Source organism: Colius striatus, chromosome 1, assembly GCF_028858725.1.
Source record: "Colius striatus isolate bColStr4 chromosome 1, bColStr4.1.hap1, whole genome shotgun sequence".
Taxonomy (NCBI): Eukaryota; Metazoa; Chordata; class Aves; order Coliiformes; family Coliidae; genus Colius; species Colius striatus.
The window spans coordinates 29942636-29964280 of record NC_084759.1 but is presented as its reverse complement, the minus strand read 5'-3'; the positions used below and the strand labels follow the sequence as shown (position 1 = coordinate 29964280).

Sequence of the window (21645 nt, the reverse complement as noted above, 5' to 3'; positions counted from 1 at the left end):
AGAGAAGGTGTGTGGATTATGGGAGCTGAGAAGGAGGAAAGAACTGGAGGAAGATGTGGAGGGAGTGTCAAGAAAATGTTAAGGGGTTTTTTTTTGTAAGGGATAGGTGTGTCTGTCGCTATCTCAATCACTTTGAATGTAAGTGGGTGCAGATTTACCCTGTTTTCAGCTAGAAACAGTCAGGCATGACTCCCACTTAGGATATGGGAGCACAAAAGTTTTCTCCTTCCTGTGATGTGATTTATCTCTTGAATGTACCTCCCTCTCTGCATCAGCTCAAAGGAGCCTGGAAAACCTGCGCTTCTGGCACAAGGTTCTTTGTTAAGCACCACAAGTTGGGCAAGATTAATCCAATTTTTGTCTTAGTCACTGCCCTAAGGATTAGATGTACAGAGTAGTTATTATATTAGATGCATAGAGCAAAATACCTCACATGAATGCTTTTATTACATTTATGATGAATTTCTGTGCCTGTCAATATGCTCCTGAATATATTCTGCCTATAGCATAGTACCTTTGTGCTGTATACCTTCATCTCAGCAAATCTAGCCTTTTTTTTTTTTTGCTTTTTTTCAACTACTCTGGTTATACAGATACATTAAGAAGAAACTGTGGCCTAATTTGCCCCAATACCACGTGTTATTTGGGCTGTATCTTTGCATCTGTGTTACTTGTTTGAGACTCTCCACCGAGAGCTAAAAATCCCACAGGGCTCCTGAGATTAATTAGGCCATTAAATGCTCTTCCCCAGAGTGGACTGTGCCATCTCAGTTTTGAGCTCTGTGTGAGAGTTGGGGGTTTCTTGTTCATTCCCAGACAGGGGTTTGCGTGCATTCCCAGATGGGATTTTGTGTGCATTCCCAGCCGGAGTTTTACCATAGGTGTTGGTACCCATCCAGCTTCCTCAGACCCAAATATCCTGGGAAAATAAATGACCAAAATCCTCTTCTCAATGCCTTTCTTGATTCACGGGCTAGCCAGTATGGTGATAAATTCAAAACTATCAGTATGTCATCTGTCCTAATTTCCCATCTGGATTCCCATTAAAGACTTCTGTAGGGAGCTGTTAATGGCATCCATTTCCATTTTAAAATACTATCTCTTGGCTCTTGCTGCTCAGCCAGCGTTCTTTCTGTGTGAGAGCATCCCTGGTGCTGTGGACTTTACCCTCTGGTGTGCAACCTTTGTTTTTTTTTCAGAAAATCAAGTCTCAGTTCCTAATGCCCACTGCAACTTCATTGTTTGCAGAGAAGCTATACCTGACAAAAAAAATGACACGCTAACAGGTGGATAGCCATGTTTTCCCCATGCTGTACAGAGGTTGTCAGCTAATTAATCCTCTGCTGAGCATTCTCTGCTTTGTTTTCTGTCACAGTGTCTAAGATTGTCTGGGTGTGTAATTTCTCCTCTGAGTTTCTAAATGTTGAGGTTATTTTCAAACACGAGGAAAAAAAAGTGCTGCTGCTGTCTCCTCACCTCCCATTACAATGAAGTTCTAGGTGCTTATATCCTTAACACATTCATCTAAAGGAATGAACGCCTTTGTTAGTGAAGTAACAAATATGTAAGTGTATCTTTCTTCTGTAATGACAAATGTAAATATTAAATTAAACCCTTGCTACAGAATATGTTGCATGGGGAATTGCTGCCATCTTTATTTCATGACAGTGAATTCACAAAGCAAGTCTGTTCTGAACACAAAGTACTGTTGTACTAGGGAAACCTGGGTTTATTTGTTTTCCTTTTTAGTGAAAAAGAACAATGTGCAATAGTAGGCAAATGTGTTGCCACCTACTGAGATGTAAATACTGAGTGCTCCCTGGAAATACTGCAGTAATTCTAGATTTGGACTTCATGGCTGAGAACATAGTATGATTTTTATGTGAGCAATCAAATATTTGTGAAGAATGGAACCAGTATGGAACTACCGGTCTAATATGAACTGTGGTTTTCAAAATGGAGTAAACTGATTGCAGTTTATTCTTTTATTTCAGCTTTAAGTAATGGTTATCCTAAATACAGTGGGTTGGTTTTTTCCCCCTCAACGTTTCAGAAGCTTGGAAGTTAACTCCTCAGAAATTTTTATCCCTTGGTTCTGTAATAACCTTTCACTTTATAGGGAGAAAATCATGAGGGAAGGTGTAACAGAGCAGAGGATGCCTTAAATGTACAAACAGATTACGTACAGAAATGCTCCTGTGTTAGAATTATATGCGTATAAACATATTGAATGCCTTTTTGAGAAGAAATTGTGAGTCCTTGAGAGGTGCTCACCAGGCTCTAAAATCCAGGATTTGTCACCACTGGAGGAATTGGGGGTGTTGTCTCATCGATACAGTATCAGATTGAGTAGGACAATTCAGGATGTATGTGTAAGCCAACTTGGCACGGCACAGACCTGGGTGAAGGGTCCTTGTTTCTGGAAAGAGAAATGATCCTACCCAAAAAAAAATATAACATCCCCTAACTTATCAAGCCACTTGCTCTCAACTGTGGTACAGTACAGCAGGATTATCCCTCATTTGATCAGGGGACAGGAACATCTTTCTTATGAGGAGAGGTTGCAAGACCTGGGTCTGATTAGCCTGCAGAAGAGAAGACTGAGGGGGGAACCTCATCAACACTTACAAGTACCTAAAGGGTGGATGTCAAGAGGAAGGGGCAGCACTTTTTTGCCGTAGCACCCAGTGACAGGACAAGGGGTAATGAGCACAAGCTGGAACACAAGAAGTTCCACTTGAACATGAGGAGAAACTTCTTTCCTGTGAGAGTGAGGGAGCCCTGGCACAGGCTGCCCAGGGAGGGTGTGGAGTCTGCTTCTCTGGAGGTTTCCAAACCCGCCTGGATGCGTTCCTGTGGCACCTGATGGAGGTGAACCTGCTTTAGCAGGGGGTTGGACTGGATGATCTCTAGAGGTCCAGTCCAACCCTCACCATTCTGTGATCCTGTAATTTCTCATTGTCTGAAAGCTCTGGTAGTTCAGCATTGTCTGTGCACACAGAGTGATTTTTTTGAAGTTAGTGGTCTCAGCTGACCTCCGCTGTTGAATCAAAACTCTTGGAGGTCATGCCCAGAGAGAAGCAGAAGTGCCTGAGGAATTGTGCCTGAAGAACAGTGCCTGAAGAACAGTTGAAATTAAAAGTAACCTTTAAGTGAGTGAATGGTTCAGAGCCGTGAGCAAGTGGTGAGAGGGGAGAACTGCCTCAGTCAGAGTGTTACCCAAAGGCTTTGCTGCTCACCAGCAGGGAGCTGCAGGGAGCAGCGACCACGCAGTTTTGTTCTAGCCCTGTGGCATCCTCACGCCTTGTCACCTGCCTTCCCAGATGCCGACTGGGTCTCTCAGACCAGAAACTGCACGTGGATGTACCTCATGAGACTGTGCAATGATCTTTTTTCCCCTACTCATTAATCTGTCCGTGTGGTCTAGAGCAGAATTTAACCTTGAACCCGAGTGCTTCCTCCACCTACTCTGCCATCTTTTGAAGCGCCGGTCAGTGACACTACCAAAAGCTTCCTCGTGTGCATGCAAACAAAGCAGTGGGTGTGCAGGTGTACACACACTTAACTCCGGTAGAAATGGCTTTTTTTGCCTGCTTTCAGCACTTTTTACAAAACGCTTTGTGCAACAGCAGTGCCAGCCCACGAAACCCTCGGCGCGCTAATTGCTGTTGCAGTGAGTACGTTTGTCTCGGGTACCTGGGTCTCGACTAATGACAGCATCTCTGGAGCCGAGGAGCCGCGGGAAGGTGTGCAGAGATCAACGTGTCCTGATCCCCTGCTGCCACCTGCTGGGGTTTGCATCCTCGCTCTCGAAGAAGAGCCATCCCCGCAGCACAGACTGAGCTCCTGCTCAGAGGAAAGACCCGAAGAAGCTACTCTGATATGAAGATTCTTACCATCATCTTTCCCACTTGTGGGACGAACACCCCTCTTTGCTTTGAGACAGGTTTTTAACAGTAATTTTGCTACACGAATCCACACAAAGTATCGTCATCAGTGTAGGATCTGGATTTTTTTTCTTCCTTTGTAAATTTTGGATGCATATGTACCTGCAGAGAGAGTGAAGATCAGTTTCTCTAAAGGAGACGTTTTTCACAGACTTAGAACCTGTTTTATTTATTTCCCCAGTTCTCCATTTAGCAAAAAATGGGAAGAGTGTAAGGAAGAGACGCAGCAATCAACCTTTCTATTTTTTCCTATGTCATCAACAAGTAATTTCTTTTTTTAATGACTTGGAGTATGTTGATGTTTGAACTCAGTGCAACTGTAGATACAGTTCCAGTAACTCCAGTTCAATATATGCACTCAAAGAGGGTTAAATTGCTCCAAACTAAAGCAGTTATGAATTTAATGTGGCGATTCTCAAACTGTGGTCTACAGTTACCATGGCAATCCATTCAACTCATCCCTGATTAATATTTAAACAAACAAGCAGACAAATGGCTCTTTAAAAAATGAACCACATTACTGATGTTTATAATAAAGAGTAAAGGAGGATGATAGTGAGCTATCTGGTGTCAAGGTTATACTACTGGTCTCATGGATTTGCCCGTGTTTTTTTTAATGTCTCTTCCTAGTCTTAATGTTTGAATGTGAGGGAGCCCTGGCACAAGCTACCCAGGGAGGCTGTGGAGTCTCCTTCTCTGGAGGTTTCCAAACCCACCTGGACACTTTTCTGTGTGACCTGATGGAGGTGAACCTGCTTTAGCAGGGGGTTGGACTGGGTAATCTCTAGAGGTCCCTTCCATTCTGTGATTCTCTGTCAGCTCCTCAACTCTCCTCTGAAAACAAGGCCGTAATAGAATGCCTAAAGCTTTGCAAAATGGCCTGAAAACCAACAGCTTGGGGGTTTGATGGTGTCTGCAAAAGGCAGAGGGTCTCAAGACAATCCCAGCCCAAGCAAGATGAGAAGCCAAGAGCTTTTAACTCAGGTGCAGAAATTGCAGCAGGAGGAAGATACGCAAGATAACCTGAGCATCATCTTCCTTCCCAGAGGTGCTGGGAGATGCATTTCAGAGCATCCATGCACGTGGTACCTGCCCCTGGGCACTCAGCAGGCCTGCAGGAGCTGCCCAGGAGCCCTCATCCTCAGGGCTCAGGGGCTCCCTGCACCTGCCCTTGCACCCAGGCACCTCAATCCTGATGGAAGCCTGTCCTAGGGTCATTATTGCACAAGATAGTACCAAGATGAGCCGACCTTGCTGTCCGGTGGATCAGTTTTATGAAGGGAGCTGCTGGGATGGAGCAGATGGTGAGGCATCGTGTAGGAACCATGGGAATTGCCTGCCTATATAATTTGATTCTTTTTGTCTCCTTTCAGATATACTTGAAAGAAATCCTACGAGAAATAGGCATCTACAACGTGAAGGGGACCCACAAAAACACATGGGAGCTGAAGCCAGAGTACAGACACTACCAAGGGGAAGAAAAGAGTGATTAACAAAAGTGTTTAATAAACAAGAGAGAATCAGAGTGGCTGCACTGAGGGAACCGTGGTGGGTTCACAGACAGGACTGATGCAGCGCTAATTTTGCAATGTTCAAGTTAAAGCAGCTGATACTTTGTAATTTTCTGTAGCTTTGGGTTGGTTTTTTTTCCCAAGGAATATTTCCCGTATGTTTCTATAAGTGTTTTTGCCTTTTGACGGAAAATAACTGATATTTATAGAATAAACTTGTATTAGATTTATCTTTTGTTAGCAATCTTTTGAGTTCTGATTTTAGTTTTTCTCGGTAGTTCTGTGGCTTTTCCAAGCCTTGATGATTTTAAAGGAAAATATGTCTTAGAGGAACCCCTAACTTTGTAGTTTTGCATTCCAGTAGAACCAAGTTAATACCCTGACTTCTGCTGAGATCTGTCAGGGCTTCATCTGAAAGGCTGCCAAAGTACACAACCCTTTGTGTAGTGTTTGGGCAGAATGGAACAGCACTTTAGGAAGAAGAGACACAACGTTGGTGCTCATCACAGTCCTGAGACTCCATGGGAACAAATCATGCAGTTAAAAACCCATAAAGCAAAGGCTGTTTGGTACACAGGTCAGCAGGAAGATGACAGTCCCCTCCAGGTGATCAGGAAGAAAAAAAGAAAAGAACTGCCTGCCTGGTAGGTAGACCAAGGAATTTATTCTCTTTTGTTTGTTTTTTATGATGTTTCCTGTGGTTTATGTTTAAGCGTATCAATAAAGCCGTCATCTCCATTTGTACCCCGCGACTTTCCCCATTACTGACCGAACACATCGTGATTTAGGTGGCTTAAGGGTTTTTTCAAACCATGTTTTTATTGCTGGTCCTGCCACTGAGTTTCTGTGTGTTTCTGTGTGGGGGAAGCTGTGTTTCCATTCCCCCGTTTTTGAAACAAACGCTGCAAGGTTGTCTGCTCAGCATTGGGCTTGGGAGGGAGGTGAGATAGGGCTGTTTAACTATGTTCTCTTAAGCTTTTATGTTAAGAAAAGAGCAAATAAAACAGTGGGAAAAACCTCATTAAGGTACCTGTAAATCAAGCAGAAGGTGAGGTTTTATAGCACAACTTTAAACATTCCCTCAGGTCCTTCAGATGTGTGCATCACTTCTGCACACAATAATAAAACAATAAGTCTGTATGGAAAGCAAACATTCCGTTTTTGGAAGCAATGAAAGGTTCAGAGGGGCTTCAGATGCCTTTGGAGATTTGTAAAACAGCTCTAACCCTCTATGGATAAGTCACACGTTTAAATTTTGCTCAATTAATTTTTTTCTAGCACTGTTTGTGTAGGTATCTCTCTGCAGTTGTGCTGCCTGTGACCAAAAATGGCTGGTTTGTTGGAGGTGGACTACTGAGAGTTTTTGAAGAGCAGACCTTGCTCCAGGGATGCGTGTGTGTGCTTTCAGAAATACTGCCATTGACTCATGTCTCCTCAGGTTTTACAAGCAGGACCCAGCTCACTAATGGATGCAGGTCAGATGAGGATGCTGGGAGGAACGCAGGTCAGCTTTCATGTCTTGCCATGGTACAGAATGTGCTCAGCAGTAGCCACCAGAGCCTGCACACATGGCAGTCCTCTTCACACTGTTTGAGCCCTCCAGAGACTTGCATTTGCAAGTGTGTAGGATGAGAACCCTTGCTTTTCATCAGTTGTGATCCTCAGTTAGAAACTCGTGTCCTGTTTGAGCAGCTACGGTACCTAAAAAGCCACCTTCTCCCTCATGTAGCTCTTCAGGGGAACGCCATGCAGTCCTGATTTAGTAGTGTTGCAGTTCAGTGCCACCACAGGTGAAAAAATGACTATGCCATTTCAGAGGGAGAAGGTTACCTTTAGTGGGATCTCCAGCAGGATTAGCTCAGCAGGAAAGCCTGTTGGATCTGCTTGCATTTTTTGCTTTATGTGAGTTTACTGCTTCACAATTTGTCTTCAGTTGAGAGGGACATAATCAGTCAGCATGAAATGCCAGAGTAGGTATTTTATTGATCTACAGAGTGCCTTTGGACAGAGTAAATAGGCTCTACTTGGCAGTAATGGAAAGTGCACAGAGGACGCTGTGTTTTATGGGGTTTATGTTTTTTACAGAAGACTGATTTTTTTTTTTTACAGGCATCATTAAAAATGTGGAGAGCACTAGAAGAAAGCCAGCAGTGGAGTTTTCAACCAAGGAGCAGCAGAAAGGTTGAGGGAAGGCACAGTGCCCTGGGTTTGCTTGCAACCTTCTCGGGAGTAGCACCAGTTTTCAAGGTAAAATGGGGATCAGGACAGTGAGGAAACTCCCGTTTCAGAAATGGAACTGGGAAATAGAACTAGAAAACATTATGCCAGGATAATCTTAACAAAAGAAAGCTAGTGGGCACTCCAGAAGTCAAGCAGCTCATAAAGCGCTTTTTTACCTACTTCTTTCCATGATCGTAAAGGCTTTCTAGCTTGTTAGTGTGCCACTGAAACTTCAGCCTTAAAGGCAGCCACAAAAATCCACGTGGCAGGAGAGAAGGGCTCCAGGAGCCTACAGGGTGCTGAGCCAGAGGCTGACAGATGCTCTCCTGGGCATTCAAGGACTCTCTGGCTCCTCCCTGGTGGGAGTGCAAGCTAAAGATGGGGGTGGAGTTGTTGGGTGCCATTGGCAGGTCATCTTCCAGCCTGCAGGCAAGCCACAGGGTCTTGCAGCACAAACCATCCTATACAGAAGCAGAAGGGTAGACACAGCTGTATTCTCCCTTCTGCAGTAGCTGAAGGCCCTGTAGAACTGGTCTAACCTTGTGTGAGACTGCAGTTGGGGCAACCTCATTTGGATCCAGCACAGAATAACCTGAAAAAACTCTCCAGCTCTGCTCTGGCTATTCTGCAGGGGGACCTTGTGCAAGTGCTGTTAGTGGGATTGCCATCTGCCAAAAAAGAGGAGGAGGCTCACAGGTGTTCAAGCCCAATTCCCCAGCCCCCACATTTGGATTAGTTTATGCTCTGAACTCTGTGTAGTGATGAACACCGGTTCCCTACTGGGCTTCCCATGTGGTGCTTTCTCTGCTCACTGCTGAACTCCACTCATGCAGATGTTCCTGAGTATCAGTTGGCGAAACATTGGTCCACGAGTGGGTTTCGTAGGAATGGGCAGAAGCATCAGTGTGCTCAATGCCATTAAGTGAAATTAAAAGCACATTTCATCTGGCATTATTTCTCCCAAATGACTGGTACCTGGAGTCATCAGAAATTGAAATGATGCATGCAGCTGCTCTGCGAGGAAGGACGGTAACTTTGAACTCAGCATGGGACAGGCTGGTGGTCCCAGTGCTGCCCTTCCTCCCTCCACTGCTTCCTGCAGCCAACCCAGAGACTGCCAATGGGACATGCAGGGCTGCAGGAGCCATGAAAGCAGAAAACTTCACCTTTGAATATTGGCTGCAGACCAGCTGAAAGTTATCATAGAATGGTAGGGGTTGGAAGGGACCTTTAGAGATCATCTAGTCCAACCCCCCTGCAGAAGCAGGTTCACCTAGATCAGGTCACATAGCAACAGGTCCAGGCGGGTCTTGAAGACTTCCAAGGAAGGAGACTCCACAACCCCTCTGGGCAGCCTGTGCCAGGGCTCCCTCACAGTGAAATAGTTTTTTCTTATGTTTAAATGGAACTTTTTGTGTTCCAGCTTCATCCCATTACCCCTTGTCCTATCACTGGATACCATAGAAAAAAGGGATGTCCGACCTCCTGACACCCACCATTTAGATATTTGTAAATATTAATAAGTTATGTGGCTATGAGACATGTGCTGTTGAAATCACATCTTTGACAGAGCCCAGATCCCATTGTGGATCAGAGCTCACTAGCTGCTGTGATCCCAGCAGATGCTCCCTGAAATTGTCCATGCTTTGTCAGCTACGTATTGCTTTCACCAGCTGCTTGGAGCTGCAGCTGAGCACACCTCCTGAGTGTGTCAGCTGTGCCCACCCACATTCACGTGTCCCTGTGGCCAGGCATTTTCATTACTCACTCTATTTATTGACTCTAACAAACCATTTTGCTTGCTAAGGCAGTATCTCAGCTGAGCCATTGCTCCGGGCTCACCTGGAAGATGTTTCTCCTTCTTGAGCCACTCGAAGAGATGTGGCTGCATACATCTTGCACCATTTCTCAGACCAGTGGCAGGACTAGAAGACTCAGTCTTGGCTCTCCTAACCAAGGCTGCGTGTGGCTACCAGGCTGCAGGGTCAGGCTTTCTCAGGGAGTGTTTAATTATTCACACAAGAATGACAAACTCCCAACAGGAAAGGTTTCCCAACAGAAAAGCCCTTTCCAGAAGAGCTCAGCATCCCGTGCTGCTGCAGCAGCTGTCTTAAGGCTCACATCTCTTCCACCCTCAGCTGTTATCAAACTCAACAAATTTTTGAGTGCATTGCATTTTGGAGTGAGGAATTGATAAATATCTCTGAATGGGAAACACAGGGCAGCTGTAAACCAGAGAGGTCAGCGAGTGTCCTTACTTTGGCTAACCACACCTAGGGCTTGTATGATGAGCTCAACTTGAGCTCCAGCCGCTCACAGCAGGTTTATTTCTGTTGATTCAATAACGCATCACAGATATTCTCAATCCCACCAAGTCTGCTTATTTCAGAATCATTAATAAGGCCTTTCACAAAATCACAAAGCTGACTAATAAGCTGCATGCAAATATAATGATAATGATGCACTTAGTTTGGTTTTATTTGCTTTTGCTCCCGATTTCTTACAGTGAAGGGATTTTTTTTCACCAGTTTCTCCCGGGATAAACACTCCAAATTTACTTCAAAAATGAATGAAACAACCTTCACATATATTCAGTTTAAATTAATAATGCTGATGTTAAAAAACCAAACCACAATAAACTACAAAATTGGCATTGTGGCATTTACCATATTATCATATTAATTATATTTATCATTATTTATCATTTAACATATTATTACATTAATGATATCCACCAAACAGTGTCAGTCCTTTCCATCTCAGAACATACTATGGGCAGTACAGGAGAGAATGGGTTGATTTCAGGTGGAGATTGAAGATAAATCAGTCTATCCCCACACAGATATTAAGCTGACTCACTCCTTAATCTTTAGATGAGCAAACATAAGATCATTAAAAACACACATTGAATTAACAGGAAGAGTTGTCTGGCTATAGCCAATCTGAACGTTTTTGGCAATCTTGGACATACAAATGAAGTAATGAAGCTACAGACATTGCAGGAACTCTGTCCTGCCCAGCTCAGCATACCTCAGTGCAGTGAGCTGCTTGGTACTGTTCTTAGGAGTACCTCAGCCAAAATGCATTCCTTGGACAAGTGCAGCTGTCTAAGGGGGCTTTCTGCTTCTGACACTTAAGACGGGGAATTTGAGCTTTTGCTGCCAGTATGTTTGCAACATACAGCAAATAAATAGAAGGGAGAAGTTGAAACACTTGGTTTTCAGTCCCCTCTACTCCATTATCTACTTTTACCTCTGGAGCTCATTCTTGAGAGTGGGATTTCCACGGGCACCTGGGTACCTCCAGGAGGCTTTCAGCATCTGTGAGACAAATAACCAGGTGCCAAGCACCAAAGGAACAGACAAAGGCAAAGGCTTGATTAAAAGTGACAAAGGAAACGATGGGGAGTTCTTCCTCAGCCTCCTGGGCCTATGCTTGCACCCCTCCAGCTGCCCCTGCCAGTCTGTGGTGGGAGGGTTGATAGCAAAGGGGGAGGGAAATGAGATCAACCTCCCCCCAGGCTTCACACATCTAATTTAAGGTTTGGTTTTGTTTTGTTTTTTTCCAGAGAGGCTCACATTAAAAAGCCCTCCCTCCACCTCCCAGCCAAGCCCAGCCCTGAGGAGGCTATTTATACTGCAGCAATGGCAAAGGCTGCGTCCCTGCAGGGTCCATCAGCCCAGGCACCTCCAGACATGGGATTTTCCTCCTGCCCATCCTTCCCAAAGCTGCCTGGCCTATAGTGAGCAACAGGAGACGTGGACACAGAACCCTTCTGCTTGTGGGCAGCTGCTATTTACCCATTTAGCTTAGAAGTCAGGTGGGTTTATGGGGGTCAATGCACCCTTAGCTCTAAAACAGGTGAACCAGACAGCAAGTGCTGCCAGGAGGTGACTATCAAGCCAGGGCAGCCAAAGCTAATAGGTGAAGGGCAACACCAGCCCACTCAAACACCTTTTTTTGTGGGCAGCTTGACCAAGCAGCAGCCGTTTCAGGCAGCTTTATGGCTGCAGGGGACTGAGAAATCATCCCTCCCTGCCTCCAGCTGAGGGAGCCTAGCTGTGCAGACACAGCTGTAGGTAGAGGAGATGAACCTCAGCCCTTGAACCAGACTATTCCAGTAGCAGCAGTGGGGGGTTTGCTAGCTGAGCAGCCCCACAGAGCAGGGAGGGAGCAGCCAGTTTTACATGGCCATTTCTCAAACTTATCTATTACAAAGAGTTTGGGAAGCTAAATCTTAAATCCTCTCTAGACATCAAACTTTTTGGATGTTCCCTCTAAAGATTAAACTGTTGCAGTGCTTCAGCAAGGCTGCCAGCATGCCTGTGCCTCGCTGGGGATGGGAGGACAGAGGCTGTTCTCCAAAATGCCAGCAGTGCTTCCTCCTGCCTCTGCTGGTCAGACAGGGAGGGGAATCCCAACTGTTGGCTCCCAGAAGAATGGGAGGCTGGCAAAGAAATGACTGTTTGATATTTTTTTCACCATGCTCAGCCACCACCTTGTTTGTAAGGTTGATATCACATACCAAAAAAGTCTTAAAATGCCTCCTAGCATCATTTTAAGGGTGTTTTGGCTCCTTACTGACAAAAGCAGAAGGTGATGAAGGCAGCTGTAATGGCTGAAAACACCCAGCAGCTACACACATGCTCAACAACACCCAGCCACGCTCCCACATAACACGCTTCCGGGGTTATGAGCCTTGGCTGGCACCAAAAAAAAGCTCCCCCAGGCTGCAGCCCTGGCCACAATCTTTGCACAACAGCTTCCAGCTGCGGCTTCAACTGAAAGGCAGCCAAGACACAGGGACCACAAACCAGCAGTGGATTGTTGGCAGTGGATTTGGGGCTGTTCATGGCAAAGATTTTCAGGTTCAGCTAGGGGGTTTTTTCTCTTACCAAGACATTTACCTGCAAGCTAAATGAATGGGGTGTTGGGCTGCTGCTGTGCTGCTGTGGGCTAGTGGTGATGCAGGGATCAACTCACTGGCTGATCAGTAATTTGCATATCAGCTTTTTCCCATCTATACCCAACTGACATGGTATGACAGGGCTCAGGGTTTGGGAACAAGCCCAATGTTTCTAGTTAGCCAGGGCTTGATTTCAGGAATTCAGCTTTCAGGGTCTACAGGTACATAGATGCAAGGTGTGTTAATGCAGTTTTTGGATTTCAAGAATGGACTACACATTCTCTTTGTAGACATACATAGCTGATTATTTCTAGTAAAGGATTGCACTGGAGCAAAAGGGTCTTGGAAAGTGTAAAATACTCCATATTCTTCTATATCGTCTTCCCATCTAACACCAAGTACAGTTTTAATGTCGCTCTCTAGCTCCTTTTTTTCTTTTAACCACCTATGCCCCAGCATAGAATCATAGAATGGTAGGGGTTGGAAGGGACCTTTAGAGACCATCTAGTCCAACCCCCCTGCAGAAGCAGGTTCACCTACATCACGTTGCATAGGAACATGTCCAGGCGGGTCTTGAAGACCTCCAAGGAAGGAGACTCCACAACCCCTCTGGGCAGCCTGTGCCAGGGCTCCCTCACCTGAACAGTGAAATAGTTTTGTCTTATATTTAAATGGAACTTTTTTTGTTCCAGCTTCATCCCATTACCCCTTGTCCTGTTGCTAGCCACTATAGCATTCAGTGGCAGTGATGTGAGGCTCCATCCTTTTCACTGTTTCAGACATTACATTCAGGGTTACTTTATCAACATTTCAGTCAGTCACTTGGCTGGTGCAGGGCAAAACATCCCAGCTCACACCACCAGCCGTGTCCTGGGAGCAGTGGCTGCAGAGCTGAAGCACTGCCAGAGCTCTATAGGCGTGGAGGGAGGCAGATCCCCTGTTCCACACCAGCAGCAGCATGCAGAGAACCAGAGGGATTTTGATGCAGATACTGTTGCTGGTTAATAAAAGCATCCTCCCTAGATGGCTGTCGCTGAAAACACTGCCAGGACTGCCGCAGTCTGGCCTAAGCCAGCTCAGCAGTCAGAGACTTGCTATGGGAAAGCTGCAAGTTGCAGCTTGCCTTTTTTTTTTTTTTTTGTCTACATCTTCTTTAGAAAATAAACTATAACCACATTCCAAGATTATGCTAAGCCCCTCCTGGCCTTGAGCTAAACCATGTGAAAAACAAACCCAACTCTGTTCCCTACATACATTCATTTAAAATCTTCCCTTGTGCCTTACAGTCTCTCATGGGACACATGCCCACCACAGTAGCTGCATCCTCTAGCCCCAAGACATCACTCCCTTAACCACAAACAGTACAAAACTATAAAGGGAGATTTTTTTCCCCTCCCCTAAGCTCTCAGCAGCCTCCTAGCCCTGTGTGTGGCTGACACACAAGCCAAGAGAGAAAAGGTTTGTATCCAGCTGCTTAACCCAATCCATGAGGCTCAGGGGAAGGGCTGTTTCACATCCTTCCCAGCTCCATAGCCCTTCCAGCCATGGAAGACACCTTCCCAGGAATAAAGATACAAGCCTGATAAGCACATGTTTCAAAACAAGATGGGGATAGGTGTTAAAGCTGCCCTTCAGTCTGGGCTGTGTTTAAACATCACTGGGAGCATTTGTTACAATGGGGGATTTTTTATTGGTTTAGTAACTCCAAAGCTGTAGCATTACAGCAGCAGGAGACCTCAACTTCTCAAATCACTTCAGCTTTTCAGGCCTAGAAAACAGTTACTTGAAGAGGGGCCAGAAGAGGAGAAACTGGGTTACAAGGAAATACACTGACTTCATTTCCAAGTCAGAGTCACATCATGCACCATTGGCAAGCACAAGTACCAGCCACCGGCCTCCCACTTAGTAGCATGCAGCAATTCCCAAGGCAAGGAGCTGGATCCCAACTTCTTTTCATCTTGCCTCCCCTGCAGGCAGCAACCACAGCAGCAGGGCTGAGACTAGGCTGTGGAGTGATGAGTACCCTCTCCTCTCAGCTGGTGCCTAGCAGGCCTGGCACCTTCCAGCAACACCACCTGCAACACTGAAGGCAGCAATGCATTTTTGGGAAGCACGGTGCAGCCAAGCGTACAAGATGGACAGGAATGTATAAATCACTAGTTAGGCAAATAGGTTAAATATCCCAGTTAGCCTGGGGTAGAGGCAGGATGGCAAGCAATTTGCCAGAAGCCCTTCAGCCTAGCAGCAGGGCTGCCCTCGTCAGGCTTTTAAGCATCTGCTTTTCAAAGCAGCACCTTACCCTTGGTGCACAGCTGCCACACAGCCCCTTTCTTGCTCATGCTTGTGCCCAAGGTTCTCAGCCTCAGCAAAAGGATCCCAGCAGGTAGGCAGTGGGGAGAGCTCTTTTCACTCCCACATACCAGCTCTGCTCAGTACTAAACACTTTTGACTCACTGGAAGCAGGAGCCAGGGGAATCAGGGCTGTCCAGCCATACAAACACTGCCCTCCCCACACTTAACTTCACTCCTCTGAGAAGCAAAAAGTCTCACACCAAGCCAGTACTTCTTCCCCCCTTCCTTCCTGGTTTTAAACAAAGTTGCAACAGGAAGGGTAACGTAACATCCTCACCTGGCCCCATTAAACAAATGCCCTGCAAGGAAAGCAAGAGCTGGCTGACAGGGATTATGTTTAGACTTTGAACCTTGCCTCCCTGCCTTTCAGCCCATGGGGTAAAGGCAGAGGAGTGTGAATTTGCATTGCTGAGATTAGATCAAGGCCATACCTCAGCCAGCAGGACAGCTCTGGCCCAGGATCCTTTCCTGGGAAAGAAAGCTTAAAAAGTAAATGAAGTCCCCTTAGAACTAAAATAGGGTGTATTTAAACCAGACAGGAACCTGGGAGATAACTAGGGAACTCTCCACTCCCACCTACACAGGCAGTATCTCACACCTCCCAGCCTGCTGTCGCATCTATCTCGCCGCTACAGAAACCTTCCTCCACCTCAGCCCTCACCACCAGAGACCAAACACTGACACGAGGCCTCAAAGAGCAACAGCCACGAGTGGGCTGTGTCACTAACAGTGACTAACAGTGTAGTCCCAGGCAGCCTCCCTAGCCAGGGACACAGCAACAGGAAGGCCCTGGCCCAGGTTGTGAGGCTTTCTGTGCTCTGTTCAATCCAGACTGCGGTATATCAGGCAGATGGGAAGTATAAGGAACCCCTTACTGTCACATCTCAGCAAGAACCAGGGCTCCAGGCCTGTGATACAGATAAATTCCTATAGGGAATGCAGCAGAAGCAGCCACTTACAAAACACTGGTCAAGGCTGGACATGCACCTGCTCTGGAATAAACCTAGGGCAGGGCTAGGCCACTTCTCTCCCCAGTACAGAAGAAGTCCCACAACTGGACAGAGTTCTAGGTAATCTGCTCCTGAACAGCTATCCAAAGACCTGGAACCACAGCCAAGCTGCCCTGGAAAGCAGATTCATTCCACCCTCTGCCCACCACATTCCCAGTACAGAGTGCTGGTGTCACTCCTGCTCCATCCATCCTCATGCCTCCTTCTTGCAGCCACACTAAATGGAAGACAGACTAGGGTGTCCTTGTCTGAAACAGCAGCTCAGCCAGCACTCAGCTTCAGCAGCACATACTCCATCCTAGCCTAGTTGAGGTTCAGGTTAATTCATTTTGGTATCTTCCAGAGATCAAGTCTCTGTGCAAGCATGAAAAATGGAGACAGTCTCCTTCACAGTAAGACTTCTTGCCCTTTGCCATACTGCCCTCCTGCAATCCAATGCCAGAGGTACAAACTGCACAAACTCTGTGTGGAAGCAGTTGGGCTGCAGTGCACAGTCCTTGGACAGGACAAATTCCTATCCTGCAAGTCACCTCAAGAAACATACTACACCAAACAGCATCACCTAGAATGGGTTTAAATGTTTAAATGAGTTTTATTTAGACAACCTACATGACATGTTTGGGTATTTTTTTTCCTTTTTTTTTAAAACAATGCCTCCACTCCAAATCAGGGTCAAAATAAGTGAATAAAGCTCAAGATGACATCAGTCCAGTTGTTAAGACATTGCCGATTCCTGGTGGTGTGCCGATGAAGGAGAAACAGCAGCCAGCTATGAAGATGGGTGATCCAAAACCATACTCTTCCATTTGTTACTGAAACCAGAGCAGCAAAGGTTAGTTCAAGGTCACGGCAGTCACTGCAAGTTTCTGTAATTTCTTTGTGTATTCCCTAATTCAATCTGAGCTGCCACAGGCAGGCAGGCAGGAAGCGCAAGGAAGTTACTTTTGCATCTTATTGCAAACCACGGAGCAACAGGAAAAGTGCTCATGGTCTATCAGAGGATGCTGGGCACTTGCACAATCACACAGAGCAACTGGCCATCAGCTCCTTAGCAAGCCACACAGGATACTCAATCACACCAAGTTTCAGTTTTCCTCTCAGATTAAGAACACATCCTAAACTAACACGTACTAAAGCTCACAATGTATGTGCTGCCTCTTGCGAGAAAGAACCCTTACTGGGAAGCTGGAACAAGGGTTTTACTCCCCACACTGGAATGCCCTGCTACTTTTAAGTCCATTTTGAGTTAGATGGAGTTACCCAAATTGCACCTCCGAACGGTCTGCCCCAAGCAGAGGAGATGCCCACAAGCTTCTGTTCAGACAAGGTACTGCCCAGGTGACTGCCTGTTCCAGCGCCCAGGACAGGCAGTACCCTGCAGCCAAGGGCAGGAGGCAGCATGCCTGTTTTGAGCACTAAGCGTGTTCCTTCAGTTGGGTACTGCTCCACATTACAATTTGGTTCATCTTTACATGACTTGCATACCAGAAAGCCTGTAAGAGGCTTTACAGATAAATTTAGCTGGCTATAAACAGACTTCACGAGTCCACAATGGCTGGGCAAAGCAGTCTATGATCCCACACTGCTTGTCTGCAGCGAGTTCCATGGCTTCCCAAATAAGCCCAAAATGCAAGTGTTAGGGCCCAAGTACTGTTTGGTTGCAACCACATTCCAGCATGGATGAAGCCAGCCACAGGAGCTGCCTGAGGTCAAGCAGTTGGAAATTCCAGACACAAGAAGGTTTAAGTACTCGAGCATTACCAAATTCCCAGATCTAGGACACTGTTTAACATGCAGTTCCTGCATAACAAAGTAAGGGCACCAGATTACATGAAAGATGACAGAATGTGACTATGTATGGTACCTCAGAATTAACCCCCACCAAGAGGGATCCGAAGTAGAAGTGCTCCACTTCAGACATCATCTTTAATAGTTTAAAGCCATGACCAATTACATCTCACCCAGGCAATTCCATCTGCATTTCTTAGCCGTGAAGTCACCATGAATCACTGCAGCCAAACTACATCCCCTTTTAGTGTAACTGAAGAGCATGCAAGGGAAGCCTCAGGCACTTTGTGCAATACGAAGCAGCAGTTAGGCTGCACTTACATGAACTCTACATTTAGATTTTAAACTGCCAGCTACTGTTCATCAGGGACACAACAAAATCAGTGATGCATCAAAAGCCAAGCCTGTAGTCAGGCTCTTTCACCTAGTGCAGGTCAGTACTTACACACTTCTCAATTTCTAAGCCATCCTTAAAGAAAATCATATAGGGGGTCACACCGTCCTCACGGAAGTCCAGGAGAGCCACCATGCCGTCTGGATTCATGTTCTCTCCTACAAAGAACTTCAGAGAAATGTGTTATTGAGACATTTGATGAGCTACTACCAGGTACTGTGGTTTAAACCCAGGCAGCAACTAGAGTACCACACAGCCACTCACTTCTCCCGTGCCCAGTGGGATGGGGAGAAGCAAGTGACAAACCTCATAGGGCTACACAGGAACAACTACATATTATAACAATACTAGTAACTAAAAGGAATACAAGAGAGAAACAAAGCCCAAGAAAACCCAAGTGATGCCCAATGCAATTGTTCACCACTCACTGACCAATGCCTGAGCAGTGATCTGCCCCTCCCCAGTTTCTGTACTGGGCATGACGGTATGGAATAGCCCTTTGGCTAGCTGGGGTCAGAACTCCTGGCCATGTTCCCTCACAGCTTCTTGTGCACCCCCAGTATCCTCACTAGCAGATAAAACCAGTAAAGAGTGCCTTTTTATAGAAAAAAGCTACAATATCTCCAAGTTCAGTTTAACAGTCTCCTAGACTAACAGCAGAGATTTAACTTTATGCAAGTTGTCCCTTTTAGTACCACATAACTTGACCACACCACTATGAACAAAAGAATAAGACAGCAGAGGTTGAAGTTATTTGTCTTTTGAGTCTTTCCACTCCACAGATCCTACATGGTGGTAACTATGCAGTTAACTACAAGCATTGCAAGCTCAAATGAGATCCCGAAATATCTAGCAGTATTTTGCCTTTTTTTTCCCCTCCCTGACTCTCAAGGCTCTCAATACTCTCAAAGAAGGTCAAGTTAGATGTCCTCACAACAGAAGCCCTCAAAACTCAACAGGCTAGCTCAGCAGAAGAGCCAATTCTATCTTGTATCTACTGCAATACCAATGTAAGGAGATGCAAATTTCATTACCTGGTAGTTTTTGAAGTTAGCAAGGATGTGTTTGATTTGTTCTGCAGCCCCTGTCATGAAAGGCTTTACTCTCTCTGGCTTGTGTTCCTCAAGTCTGGCTTTGATTCTGGAAGAAAAAAAAAGTTATGAAAACACATTCTAGCTTAACTCCACTGTGCAGCATCACATCAGATTAGGAAGAGTTAGCAGCAGACAAACTGTCTCATTTGGCTGCCCTCCCTCCTCTCCCTCTCGAAGCCCCCGAATCTTAATTCTGCTGGTGAATTAGAACATCCCAAGCTCATTTTACTTCTACACTAGTGACACACAAATCAGCAAGCCATTTTCACAGCACCAAGTGCTATCTATCCACACCACAAACCCACTGAACTAGGAGCAACAAAAACTACACCTTGAATTAGAAAAAAGTTCCACCAGCACAGAGTTTTTTGACATTTCAATTGTCAAGATAGAAAAGCTTCAGGAAGCTTTTCTTCACCACCTGACCCTCCTCCACATGAACATTTGGCATAGAGGAATCCAAAACAAAACAGCAAGGTTACAAATAACATCCAAAGCACATGATAAGGTTCTCTACTTCAGCCAAGGTAAACTTGGACATTGCAGTATCAATTCTTTAGAGCTCCAGTTTTGCCAAATATTAAAGACATTACTGAAGTTCACCGCTGGTTTGGCACCTTTATCAGAGCTAACACCTACTAGGAATAAAGTTCAACTCTATTTTTAAAATCTCTGCAACCTGTGAGTTTTGCAATCCCATTTGAAGAACAAGACTGCCAATACTTACGCTTTCATGTAGTCCTTGATGTACTTCTTGTAGGATTCTTTTGTAAAGCTGGTTTCCTGAAGATGGTGGTTTATTACTATATCAACACCAGTTATGACCGTGGCTTCTGTTCCATCTCCCTCAGGACCTTCAGCAGAGGCATTGCCACCAATTAGAGAGTCATCAATTTGACCCTCTGTCCTGGTGACCATCTAGATTTAGAGACATCGAAAAACTTAACGGCTCTGCAAAAACCTTAAAGCTACCGCTCTTACACATCTATGACCTGACAGCAGAGCATGATTTCAGAGCCACCACAGCTACGTGCAAGGAACCCGACTGTAGCCCCATTTCTTAAGCCAGGCTCCTCTCCCGGTGCCGGACCCAGGCTTCATTACCCGGCCAGCACTTCCCGCTTGGCAGCCCCGAGCCCTCGCACCGCCTCGCACTCCCAGGGTCTCCCCCTCGGCTCTCGGTCCCCGGCAGGGAGCCAGCCTCTCCTCTCCCCGGCCCAGCCTCAGAGCCGCGACAGCGCAGCCTCGCCTCGGCGCGCCTTCCCCCGCCCTCCCCGGGGCCGCGGGCCGCTCACCTTCCCCTCCACTTCCAGGCACAGGCCGTTCGCCACCTCCCGGATCTTGTAGATGTCCGAGAACATCTCGTCCTCTGCAGGGACACACACACACACACACACAAGCGGCCGCCGCCGCGTCAGCCGCCGCCCTCCGCGCCGCCTTCTCCTCCACCCACCCCCTCGCCAGCCCCCATTCGGCCCCACTCCGCCTCGCCCTCGCCCCGGGCCCAGCGCCCCTGCCTGGGCCTCGCCGCCCGCGGCCTCCCCACCGCTCCCGGCCCCCCCCGCGCCGCAGCCGCCCGCACTGCACATGCGCGGCACCACCAAGGCCGGCGCCCGGGCCCGGGCTCGGGCCCAGGCCGCGACCGGCCGCTTCGCTTCCCCCGGCCGAACGGCCGCCGCCCGCCCTCCCGCGCCCTCCCCCGCGCCGCGCCGCCGGCCTTACGGCTGATGCAGTCCCGGTAGATGATCATGGCGGCGGCGGGGGGAGCGGCGGCGGGTCCCTGCGCAGCGGCCCGAGAGCGCGCGGGAGCGAGGCGGAAAGGGCCGAGTCAGCGCCGGCCCGAGCTCATATAGCGGGCACGTCCCGGCGCGCCCCCGCGCCTGCGCGCCCGCCCCCCGGCAGCCCCGCCCCGGCCCGGCCCGGCCCGGCCCGGCCCGGCGGGCGCCCCCGCGCGGCGGCCGCGGCGCCTGCGGATGGTGCCGCCACGGGCTCGCCCGGAGCCCTCACACAGCTCCACCGGCTGTCGGGGGCGGGCCTGGCGGGCCTTCGTTGTCTTCACTGACCTGGGCACGAATCTCGCTCGGCAGCTCAGGCACAACAGCTCCGGGCCGTTCCCGACTGCCACGGCGCTGGGGGGGCCGTTCCCTGCGCGCCCGGTAGCGGCGGCATACGCGGCCCCTCGCCGGCGTCTCCAGGATCTCTGATGGCTGCTGCCAGCTGGGCTGTGCTCGCTGGCTGCTGAGGAGCTCCGACACCCTGTAAGGGCCGTGACAAGTGCTCACTGCACTGAATGCTGCTCTGCATTCTTCAAATAAATCATTAAGCTGAAGAGAGACAGGGAACTAGAGAGAGCCCAGCGGAGGGCTAAAGAGATGGCAAGGGCCTGGAGCATCTTTCTTATGAGGAGAGGCTGCAAGATCTGG

The 21645-nt window shown here is 47.4% G+C and overlaps 2 protein-coding genes and 1 non-coding gene across 3 annotated transcripts in view; 1 reads left to right on the top strand and 2 right to left on the bottom strand.

Moving 5' to 3' along the window:
- The window catches only part of GTF2F2 (general transcription factor IIF subunit 2), an 89773-nt gene extending 84085 nt beyond the window's left edge, over positions 1-5688 (top strand). Inside the window, exon 9 of the mRNA XM_062020478.1 lies at positions 5321-5688. Coding sequence (XP_061876462.1) covers positions 5321-5440 — 120 coding nt within the window. The 3' untranslated portion in view covers positions 5441-5688. The remainder of the gene's footprint in view (positions 1-5320) is intronic.
- A 10830-nt stretch (positions 5689-16518) lies between these two features.
- On the bottom strand, positions 16519-21059 carry TPT1 (tumor protein, translationally-controlled 1). The gene is made up of 6 exons (XM_061994969.1): positions 20945-21059; positions 20518-20591; positions 19950-20140; positions 19163-19268; positions 18180-18296; positions 16519-16758 (listed from the first exon to the last, which is right to left on the bottom strand). Exons 1-6 carry the CDS (start codon positions 20970-20972, stop codon positions 16756-16758), a joined length of 519 nt encoding a protein of 172 aa, XP_061850953.1. The 5' UTR covers positions 20973-21059; the 3' UTR covers positions 16519-16755.
- On the bottom strand, positions 16824-16953 carry LOC133624725 (small nucleolar RNA SNORA31). The gene has a single exon (XR_009818076.1). It is a non-coding gene; the product is annotated as a small nucleolar RNA SNORA31 (small nucleolar RNA).
- Positions 21060-21645: the final 586 nt, after the last annotated feature.